The sequence below is a fragment of the Drosophila guanche genome, unplaced genomic scaffold (assembly GCF_900245975.1).
Source record: "Drosophila guanche unplaced genomic scaffold, DGUA_6, whole genome shotgun sequence".
In the NCBI taxonomy this organism is placed as follows: Eukaryota; Metazoa; Arthropoda; class Insecta; order Diptera; family Drosophilidae; genus Drosophila; species Drosophila guanche.
In genome coordinates, this window is record NW_022995752.1 from 1,671,429 (window position 1) to 1,683,244 (window position 11,816).

Below are 11,816 nucleotides of genomic sequence, written 5' to 3' on the forward strand. Positions count from 1 at the left end.
GATAATTGTCTCTAATGATATCATTAAGATTGAGTGTCTAAAAGGGGAAATGGCATTCTCAACATGCTCCCCGGATACGACAAACATTTTTTTTATCAAATAAAATGCACATCTGCTTCCGACCATAAGTTTTTATTGTCAATGTTACATTAATGTGCTGTACGTACATATGTAATTATATACATACATACATATGCATGTGTGTGTGATCTTTGTTTGTATTCCAAGCCAACATTTTGCAGATCGTTCAACTTAATTTTTGATGGTTTGAATAGAAAAGTTTTGCATGGCAACCTCGCCAACAACCCCTACATTGTATGTAGGATCGTTGTAGTTATGCCCCGTCATGCCGATCAAGAATTTGCTACATACGCCCTTATGTAAATAAATATGTACATATGTTTGTATGTACTCAAGTACAGTGAGACCTAAAACTGTTAAATTATTTTAGCTTGAGAGACGTCTAGTAAATTGAGACGGGAGAGATGCGAGTGTACAAAGATGTGAAACTCGATTGGAAATCTGTCCGCCAAGTGGACTTCACTGTAGATACAGCATGTGCCACATGTAATTGTGCACATGAGTTTGCAACATTCTGTTTGAGGTTTTTTCTTTTGCTTTTTTTGGCTTGCTGCCTTCTGGCATTTGCCTTCGCTCGAATGGTTTGCCAACATTATGACAAAGTTATGATACTCTTTCCTGGGAAAGCACATAAAAAAGTATCAGCGTGAAGGCGAAGGCACACAACAAACGAAAAAAGCATGCAGAACAAAACGAGTACGTGTTTGTATGGGTATGTATGTATGTGTGCACGAGCATCCCCCTCCCGAGGCCCGATTACGTTGTCGCATAACGTTTGAAGATGACGCGCTGCTGCCAGTGCCAGACGTAGTGGCTCTGCCTTGTCCGCTGCGATATGGGTTGTGTGGAGGGGGCAGCTGGGTGGCAGTGGGGGCGGCTGTGGGAATCAGCTGCAAAGGTGCGGCGACATTGAACAAGCCAACGAACGGGCGAGCGTCGCGAGAACAGCAAAGCCAGAGCCGGAGCAGAGTTTACTTTGCGTCGTTTACTTTTCTGATAACGTCGTCATCGTTGGGCTAAGGCAATGATAATTTATGCACCGCACACGCACGAACAGTCATCACACCGACGGCACACGGACAACAGACAGCACACGCACACATCAACAGCCAAGCTGCGGGAGAGGAATCCGTTTTTTTTAAAGCTTTTTATTGTTGTTGTTATACTCTGTGGTAGGGGTATATTTGTTGTTGATCAACGTTAATCTTTATAATAGACAGACAAAAACCAGCAGCTGCCTCCCGCTAGACTTTTGTCCAATAATTGTGCCAATTCAGTATAATATCAGAAATTAGAACTCACAAATTCGATTTTTTTTTTAAATTTTAAACAGGATGAAAAGAAGCAGTCTTAGATTCTACTGTTAAATAACTCATAGAATATTATTTGACTCATATGTATTTAAGTGTATTACGCAGCGCTAGTAAGTGTGTGCAAGCGTCATAATGCTGTTTATTTTGTTATGTAAACTTCTCTCACTAATTTTTGCGCTCTCGCGCGCTCTCTCTCTCTCTCTCTTTCTCGTTACAGCTCGGCACAAGATCGGCGCTGCGCTGCATTACTCTGCATTTCGTATTTCGTGTTTGACAGTTGACAACGAGAGACGCTCGGGCGCGCACAAGCAGTTAACTTAGACCCGACGGCGACGCGTCGCTGCCGTCGATCGTCGACGCTTTCGCGTTTCCCTTTTTTTTTATCGCGGGTGTAATTGAGATTATGAACAAGACCTTCAAATTGTCCGAAATGCAACGCACTAATATCGAGTTTGAACGTCAGCGTCATTTGGCCAATTGGCTGGTGAAGAGCAGTCCCCACATGGCAGCAGCAGCAGCGGCAGGAGCATCCACACCTACATCAGGAGCTCCAGCAAACACGGCAAACACTGGATCAACAGCAGGAGTGGCGGCAGCGGCAGGAGGAGGTGGTACAGCGCCAGGCGGCGCGCCCAGCCACAGCAGCGCGGCTGCAACAGCAGTAGCAGCTGCATGTAACGGTAAGCAAAGATTGCAAAGGGGGAGGCGGGTAAAACGCTCGTAGGGTGTACGAAAGGAAGGCACGCGCTCCAAACAGCGAGAGAGAGGGAGAGCGACAGAGAGAGAGAGAGAGAGAGCGAGAGAGAGAGAGCGAGCAAATAATTTAAGAGTACGTTTTTTGTTTGCTATTTTATGCTCTTTATAGAAGTATCGGTGTTTTGGTTAGGCGCTTGAAACAGGGAAAATTGAAAGAAACTAGCGGAAAATGAAAAAATCATTACAATATTCCGTTGTGGGCAATTCTAAGAATTAAATTTCATAAACCAGTGTTTATATCGTATACCTAATATTGCTAAAACCATGTTTGCTTGTGGCGCCTTCTGGGAATCAGTGAACTTGAGCTTTGCTTTGCATTCTGTTGCGAATCGGACACAGCTTTGTGGCTTCACATAGAAGAGGAAATATTAACTGGAAGGTAAAATGAACGAGAAAATAGCATTTGTACACTTTTTATACACTTCCACATCAAGTTTGATTATAAAGTTCTACTCCCAATCATTTAGTTCCATGCAAATCTGGAAAGAGTATGAAAAGCAAGGCCTTCCATTTGGTTTTTTTTGTTTGCTATTTTGTTGTTGCTTCCACTGTGAATTTTGTTACCTAGGCGCGCGTCGCTTCGCGTAATTTCACACGAAACGTGACGATGACACAGCCCCCCTCGCTGTCATTCTGCTCGCTCTGCTCATTCTGCCATTGATTCTGCCTCTCTCTCTCTCTCTCTTGCTTTCGCTCTAGTGTTGGCCGCAATTGCAATTGATATTTCACAAAAGATAAGCGTAATTTCACAAAACGTTTAGCTCTTTCGCTGTTATGCTGTGATTTCTGCCTCCGCATGCACTTACGTGTGTTCATACATACAAACATATGTACATATATGCATTTGCGTATGTGTTTATTAAACTCGAATATGTAGTGTGCGTGTGTGTGAATGGTGCAAAAAATTAAGCCAAATGTGCGCAATTAGAGTGAGTAATGCGCTGCCACCGACCACCAATCGGGCGAATGGCTGAGGGGAGAAGCAGTACTAACCGCCCGCACCATGGGCAGCAATCGAACAATGAGCAATCAAAAGTCGCGATATCTCTTTTTAATTGCACCGCTTGAAGTTCAATGAAAACAGTGACAGACAATTGCTTTTTGGATGTCGATCCGATAGCCGTTGCCATTGGAATAGGTGGGGAATTGGAATTGTTGGGATCCAGAAATAGTTAACTGTTTGTTTGGTTGTTAATCGCCTCAAGTGTTTGAGTCTTTTATAATTGCTTCAATGGAATGAGCAGCGATATCCGATCCGACATTTAAGTACATTCAATGCCATTTGACCTAGAGTCACAGACCTTTTGGGTTTTTGAGGGTTCTTCCTGAATATTATCTTGGGAACTCCCAAAATACACAATTTTTGCAGTCACAAAGACTATGACAAATATTTGAGTTTAAAATCAACTAAGTTTGTGTATTTTTTAGGCCAATAGAATATATTTTAGAATGAACAATTCCCATTGTTCAGATCATCCAGGTACATATACAAATAAGAGCAATGAACGCCGGGATCGTTTTACAAATAATAATACAAACATATTTGAAAAAGAAAAATTACAATGAAAAAAAAAAGAGTTAATTTCGTAATCGACTTTGAATTTTTCACATTATTTTCTATAGAATTTTCTTCATTGTTTTATGGTCACGCTTTATGGCGACTTTCGCCCACTGTGTGTCATCGTCTCGTTGACCGTTGACTGAAAATTAGCTGCGCTTAGCAACAGTTTTGAACCACTTGCCAGTTCGTTGCGTCACGCCAAATGAAATTCGCGTTCAATGCGGCTGTGACTGTGACTGTAGCTGTGACTGCGACTGCGACTGGTCTCTCTGGGATGTTCAACTACTCGCAGATTTAGAAGTAGAAATAAATGTAGATGTATTCTGGGGGATGTGGTGTGGGTTTTTCCCACTGCCGACTGCTGCGGCAATTCTATTTTTATACGATTACCTCACTAATACTCCCCCGCCGCCCGCAACTCTTTGCGTTTTGTGTTGCAGGTGGAGCACCAGCGGGCGCCCATCCCGGCCACATGGCTGCCGGAGCGCGCAAGCCCAAGTTGCGGCGCTTCAACTCCCACGACACCAGCTCCAACATGTTCTCGGTGGCGGAATTTGAGAACGCCCGACTGGCGCGCCGCAACGAGATCGAGCTGAACCAGCGGCTGGCCCGACGCCTGCGCAACAGCGCCAACGGCAGCTATGGCCTTGGTGCTGGCTCTGGCTCTGCCGCAGGCGGCGGCAACGGTTATTCTGGCTTCTGTGGAGGTCTCAACGGCAGCGGCGACTACTCGACCGGCGACAGTAAGGCCTCCAAGGGAAGCAGCGAGGTGAGTTGCCGTTTCCAATAGTTTTTGCCCATCTTAAAAAATGCATGTTTACAGTCGCAGCAGGAGCCGCTACCCGCCGACATATTCCTCGAGCGGTTCTCGCTGCCCCGTGTCGTCCGCATCCTGCATGCCAGCAAAAGCTCCAACGAAACCCTGCAGTCCAGCTCTTCGCACGGCTCGTCCACGGCGGCCTCAAGCAGTTCTTCGACGGGACCGAAGCCAGTCAGTGGTGGTCCAACGATCACTAACAATTCCGATACGGGCACTGGCACCCATTCCTCCTCCAGCGCTGGGAGCGGCAACAACAACAGTAACAACCGGCCATGCAGCAGCGGGCACGATGAGCTTTTCCTACTCTACAGGCTTGTGCGACAGCGGAACATCTATCATGGACACAATGCCAAGACTCAGGCGTCGCAGCGCAAGAAAATCGTGCTAATACCACAAGAGTTTCCAGGTGTGTTTCCGGATCGTTGTTTATTTTAATTTCGTTTCCATTTACATACTCGTAATCATAATATAGTCGTAGGTAGTCGAATGGCATTGGGTTTTGTTCTATTCATGACGAATGCATATTTTGAGGCATATTTGTGGATGATTACGTGGGTCCAGACTCAGTTAGTCACTCAATCCATGCCTTGGGGGCTGTGGCCCTCTAGCAAATGAGTATTTACTCCCTTTGCGCTGAATTCGTTTGCGTGCCACAGTCACAGTTCAACAATGAAAAGTAATCGCAACTATTGCTCATCATCACCCCACCATTATGCAATGCGGGTGGAGCTGGTTAAGGGGAGATGCAATGCGGGGTGCTCTATGCGGGGTGCCAGTGGCAGTCAGTCAGTCAGTCAGTAGTGACTTCTTCTGGTGCCCTCACCCGCCAATGCGGTGGTCGGTCATCCATTGTTTTAGCTCAACGCGTAACGCCATGTGACTTTTCACAGCCATTTGGCATTTGTTGGGGCGCAAAGTAAACCAAAGTGTGCAAATATTATGCAATCTGCCAATTTATAGACCGACTGCAATCGGTGTATTATCATTTTACTCATTCAACTTTTAGTGCAGTGTACACAGAAGAGAAAAAAGAGCCAACTGGGCTAGCTGGCAAATTGGATTGATTCAATTTGTGTATTTGTGTATTGAGTTTTACTCCTCTGTTGATTCAATTACAATTTAAAACAAAGAAAAAAGGTTTCGCCTTTAGATGTCCGTCCATCAGCGAAAATATTTGATACATTGAGATTATAACTGCCAGTCTTTATCTCTTTTCCCAATTAAATATTGTAGATATAGAATCGACTGTCACTAGCAATAATTACTTTAATCGAATTGTAAGGCAGTACGTCATTTAACGTCAACGTGTTGAAATTTACAAGCTGTCATACCATAATTTGAGTTCTGTTTCATCTTTGTCTCATTTTCCAATTTGCCAAATGCAGCCAAATGCGTCATGTCATGCACAAGAAATGTATGTTGTTGCCAAGAGTATTCACCTTTGCTTATTCGGGTCATCATTATCATCCTGCCATAGATGACCTTTTGCCTATTTATATTTTTAATCCATTCTATATGCTTGATAAAAGTTTGTTTACCTTTTAAAAATATTTTCCCTTTTTTTTGTACCTTTTTGACAACGCTTTAGGCTATTTCTCGCTGCTCAATGAGAAGGGTCTGCCGACAGCCACGCAATACAGCTCGCTAATGCATCTGGTGCGGGAGCGGGTGTACAAGTTCGTTTCGGTGGACAATATGCCAGCTTTTACAGAGTCCTCGCCAGCGGGCAGCGCCAGCAGTCCCACGCACGAGGGCTGTCTGCCCGTCATCAAGGGGCGGCCACAGTACGTCAAGACGACGGCACGTGGCGGACAGGTGTTTCGGCTACTGGCCGTATTCGAGGATGGAAAGCAGGAGCATGGACACGGCCAGGGACAGGCAAGCTTGTCTCAACACGGAAGTGGGAATGTGACCAAGTCCCATTCAAGTGGCTACATCGGGCGCGAGAAGGAGAAGAACCGATACGCCCAGTTGCTGAACGAAAACCGCCAGGTTATGTACGTCCCCCTGGCCACCAAGGGAAAGTTCTACGAGATTGAGCCGGGAGTACCGCAGCTGCTGCAGAAGCTGGGCGATGCGCAGCGCAAGATCAATCCGGAATGTGTACACCGATTGGGGGCACTGGTGACGGCGGCCAAGCTGTTGCCGGTGACCCTGCGCTATATCTCGGGACCCGCCGGACCGGAGATACCCGAACAGTTGTGCATCAGTCAGGTGACCAAGGAAGATGTGGCCGTTGGGTGCCCCATCGAGGACGTTGACACGCAGACGCCGCTGCAGCTTAGAAAGTTCTACCCCAGTCGGGACATGCAGCTGATCAAGAGTTACCTAGGCTTCGATTCCGAGCAGAGAATGCTGGCCAACACCAATGTGCAGAATATGCTGAAGTTCTGCCAGTTCAACTGCGATCAGTTCCTGCGGCTGGTGGAGGTGGAGCTGGTGCAGCGCTCGGAGCGCTCTGGCAGCAAAACCCGTGAGGGACTCAGGATCCTGAAGCCCCTCCACTTGCCTCGGATTTTGAGGCGAGAGAAGAGCACCATGGCGGCGGCCCACGAAAAGGAGGATTCGATTATATTCCTTAGCAAAAGCGATTTGGAAAGCCTGGAGGCCAAGGAGGCGGCGGCGGCGGCAGCAGCAGCATCTGCTTCAGCTGCCTCCTTGTCGGATGCCGGAACCAATCGCATCTCGGAACGCATGAAGGTGTTTCAGTCCACCAAGAAGAAGTGGTTCGGCAAGCAACAGCAACAGCAGCAGCACCATGAGAAGCTGCCGCTCGACTCGGAGCTGGATGCGCAGGCCAAGCGAATGAGCATGGAACGCTATACGGACATGTCGAAGCTGCTACAGGCGCGATTCGGCTCAGATCAGGAGCAGCCAGAGCGGGATGCTATCTCTTTGAATAGTGGCGGAGCCTCGGATACCGAGACCACCACACTGACCACCATCGAACCCAAGTCCTTGGACACGTTGCTGCAAAAGTCCATGTCGCTGCAGGACATCGAGCTGTTGAATGGCCAGTGCAAGCCTCGTCCCGATCTGCTGGCCACACACAGTAACACAGATGCCATCAGCGAGGCGGGCATCGAACTGGAAGATGTGGAGAATCAGACGCCGCCGCCGCAGTCGTTCATTACCGAAAAGCTCTACAATGAGTTTCATGTGAAGACGCGCCAGTACAGCAAGTCCTCGTCGAGTCTTCACCAAATGCGTCACTTCTCGTTACCCCAGAAGCTACAATTGCACGAGGAGGCGGAGCAGGAGGATCGTAGTCTGATGCAATTGAAGGCGCACCAGCAATCCCTGACCAAGCAGCCCGTCACGGGCCGTCGTGCGGCGGGCGGAGTCTGTCTGCTGGGAGGTGGACTGAACAATATACCGTCCCCGGTACCGATCTCATCCTTTTCCCCGGTGGAAGACGATCTGCCCTACTCGAGTGTGCGCGACTCCTTGGTAATGGCCAGCGATGGAAGTCTGCAGCCACAGGTTTCTGTGCGGGGGCCCGCACCAGTGGACTACACCAAGGAGAACATTTATGCGGAGATTTGTCCTTCGCATACCGTCGACACATTCTCGGGCGCTACACAGTTCACCCATGTGCTGGATGACGGCGATGGGGATGGTGATGGGGATTATGCCTCTCTCAGGTATCCGACCAGTGGACCTCAGTCCGTCAGTCGCATCGAGATCAACGGTGGGGCCTCAAAGAGCGCCATCAGCTACCACACAGTGTACTTGGGCGAGGAGCCGTTGGGGGAGAGGCATGCGGCTCATATTACCACCGTGGAGCTGGCCGGTGAGGACAACATATACAATACGCTCAAATGATGACTAATGTGATTCCGGCGACGCAAATTGGCCGGCGCGAAGGGACTGTTTTAAGGGGCAAGCAAGTGGAAATATTTCACGTGATCTAATACTAAATGTTGTAGAAAATCATTCATTAATATTCTAATATTGTTGTAGGTCTCATACTCGAACTGAATCAAAATATCATTGTAAATCAATCTCTTGGATCCCGAAATGTATTTCTAAGTATTGAGTTTAAAAAGCGTAGAGAAGAGACTTCTTGGGGCAGCTCAAACTGATCTGATAATTGAATATACATTATAATTTGAATAACTTTTTGTACAAGTTCTGCAACAGGGCAGTCTTGTAATCTCTGAAAGAAACTGAATTTATGTTTTAATTTGTATGAAACGTTCTAATTCTTAAACAATTTGTCCATAAAAAACACACACAAAAATCTGTATTATAATCATATACATTTTCCTTGCTTGCCCTCTGATTAAGAGATGCAAACAATCTGAAAATTGTATTGCGGCTTGTGCACAAACTGAGAAATTTAGGTATTTTGAATATTTCTCGTTTAGCTTTGCCAGAGAAAGTGGGAAACGGAACGGAATGGAAATCTCTGTCATAAAAAGTATATAGAATATATATACAAATATTTGCAGCAATTAGTATTAGTTATTAGCATATGGAACAACTTTGTAAATGAGACGTCCAGGTGGGCGACGAAAAACCCCTAGAAATGACAACTCAAATTGTAATATTATTATAAAAAACAAAAATCAAGTGAAGACAAGCAATTTGTATTGTACATACGATTATATACTAGATGTATGGGCGATTCTATTGCCTTGTCCTTGTGTCCCGTCCCACAACCTGTCCCTGACCCTGACCCTGACCCTGACCCTGACTCTGACCCTGAACCCTAAACAAAGCAAAAACACAATGAAACTGAACATTTGGAAATTGCAATATTATACAATTGTATACATTACTTATATACATATAGATATAGATATACCTTTATATATACAAACACACATACACATACACATACATATAAATATATTATACTTACATAGAAATCTTAGCGCGACCTAAGGTATTATTAGCTCGTAGGCAATCAACAAGTCAAATCAAATCATAAGCGATACACATCTACATACGCATATACTTACACATACATACATACAATTACAGCTATCTATTGATTGTATATTTGTAAAATAGCAAGCAAATTTGTAGGGCATCAGGCCAAACTTTTACACGATCTCTCGTATTATGTCGTTCTTTTTGGAAGTTACACTGGAAGTGAGGCATGTCCACATCGTACAGTTATGAATATTTTTTATTATATGTATGTAAAGTGTGTAGTGTACCATACGAGTATGTCTGCTGGTCCGCTGCGCTGATGAAACTGAACATTCTGAATCTTTTTGTGTGTGGTATAATGAGTGGACAAAATATCGAGCCATATTTAAATGCAGTCTCAAAGTAGTGTTTAGACATTAAGATCTTGGTATTTCTAGTCTAATCTGAGAAAAAAAAAGAAATGGGAATCTGGTCGATGGTCGGACATGTCGGGCTTTCGTTCTTGTAATGGATACAAATAATGGATAACTTCGGTTAGCCGAAGGACTCTTCAATATATATACATATACTTTTTTTTAATTGGGTACTACATAAATAAATATCTAGCAAGAATTATGAATTTTTAAAAATGTATTTTATTTTATTTATCACTACAAGCAATGCCTTTTGATTTTATTTTAATTTACCCTTTCAAAATGGCAAACAATCAAGTTAGAACTTAATAATGAATAAAGCATCTAACTATAGTCTAGACTCTAGATATTAATAACCAGAGAACGAACCCTGTATAAAACGGAAGCAATACTCACCAAATAGCTATGATACTAGTTGTAAAACCCTTCTGACAGTGTCGACGGTGCCCAGCAAATGGGACAGCAACAGGATCAGTCAGTGTGTGTGATAGTAGCTAAGTAACAAGAGTACCATTTATATCGGTATTAGGTATTCGTATGCTGTACAGCCGGCCGTAAGGAATATTACAATATAATATGTATGTACAATGTGTAGAATGTACTGAGAGTACTAAGTGGCATTTCATAGTTAATAGACATGTAAGACAGGCTTCGCTGGAGCGCAAGGGTGATACAATATTGATGGAGATCGTGTTGGGATCGTGTGTGTGTGATCGCCGACAATCCCTCTCTTTCTCTCTATAACTGATAACAAATAGTGGTCAGGACAATGATGATGATGGAGAGTTTGTATTATGATAAACTATTAATTAAAGCAACTACCCGCCAGCATATAAATTGGTGTGATAACAGTGGGCATCAGGGATTTTTTAATGGAGTGGCAGAAAATGCCAGAGAAAGCACTGAAAGATGGGGAAATATGTATCTCCCTCTTCTGATTGTCCCGTTTAAATGCCGCCCGTGTAGGCCTTTTAAGCACATTGATTCTCAACGAAGAAAGAAGCAATACAATTTTCAATATGGAAAATAAGGGAGAAGAATTTGTATTCAAGCGCAATGATTTAAAACCAAACAAAAATCCAGCTAAGTAATCATGTTTTTGGTGTCTATGTTAATCCCTAGAATTTCCACAAGCAATTAATCAATTAGATTTCAAAGTCAAGCATTAGTAGAGCCCACAGCAAAAAAACCAATACACAAAGTATATAAATATTTATATCAAAAATATATTCATCAAATTCAAAGTATAACCTTGTAGCACTTTTAGATTTTCAACAGAAAAGCAAGAAGCAAGAGCCCAACATTTTGTTGGTATTTGTGAGGGGAGATGACTTTTTTTGGAACTGATCGCTGATCGATATTTTAGAAGAGCCCTTCGGCATGACTGAATTGATAAAAATGCGAACTAAATTGATACGAATTGAATTCTAATGAAATGTTTGGTAATGGCCTACACACAATCCCAGTCAAACAAACAAACACACACACATATAGTACATATAAATATAGATATATACATATACAGAAAAATTGATATGATATTACTGTTGTAGTAGATCTTTTTCTAACCGCTGACCATTACAAATAAAAAAGAAACCTAGAACGACAGCTTAAACGACCTCAGCAAAGGCAGCTCATTTCCACAGATTATCTCTAATGGAGGCCACCCAATCAACTCTGGCATACAAATTTATATTTCACGTTATACCTACTAATATATATGTATTCCTAGATAACAACAAAAAAAGAAACGATTAATAAACTCACAAGAAACCCTTTGGACAAACAAATTGAAGCCAATACAAGTGAAATAAATTTAAAAACAATACATTTTGAAGCTAAGGAATGGTTTTTCTGGTTCACTTTTGGGTACTAACGGTTGTTATTTTTCTTATATACTTTATATTCAACTTTTTAAAAAAGCGTTGAACACTCTGTCGCCACCTGTTGGTGGCGTTTAGTTTTAGTTGTATGAATTGGCCGTTTGCTTA

The 11,816-nt window shown here is 43.8% G+C and overlaps 1 protein-coding gene across 3 annotated transcripts in view; it reads left to right on the forward strand.

Annotated features, from left to right (window-relative positions):
- Positions 1 to 9,866, forward strand: part of LOC117587799 — a 39,592-nt gene extending 29,726 nt beyond the window's left edge. For all 3 annotated transcript variants that reach the window (XM_034278745.1, XM_034278747.1, XM_034278746.1), the window contains 4 exons: positions 1,612 to 2,074; positions 4,152 to 4,480; positions 4,535 to 4,937; positions 6,120 to 9,866. In XM_034278745.1, coding sequence (XP_034134636.1) covers positions 1,798 to 2,074; positions 4,152 to 4,480; positions 4,535 to 4,937; positions 6,120 to 8,356 — 3,246 coding nt within the window. In that variant the 5' untranslated portion in view covers positions 1,612 to 1,797 and the 3' untranslated portion in view covers positions 8,357 to 9,866. The remainder of the gene's footprint in view (positions 1 to 1,611; positions 2,075 to 4,151; positions 4,481 to 4,534; positions 4,938 to 6,119) is intronic.
- The last annotated feature ends 1,950 nt before the right edge of the window (positions 9,867 to 11,816 follow it).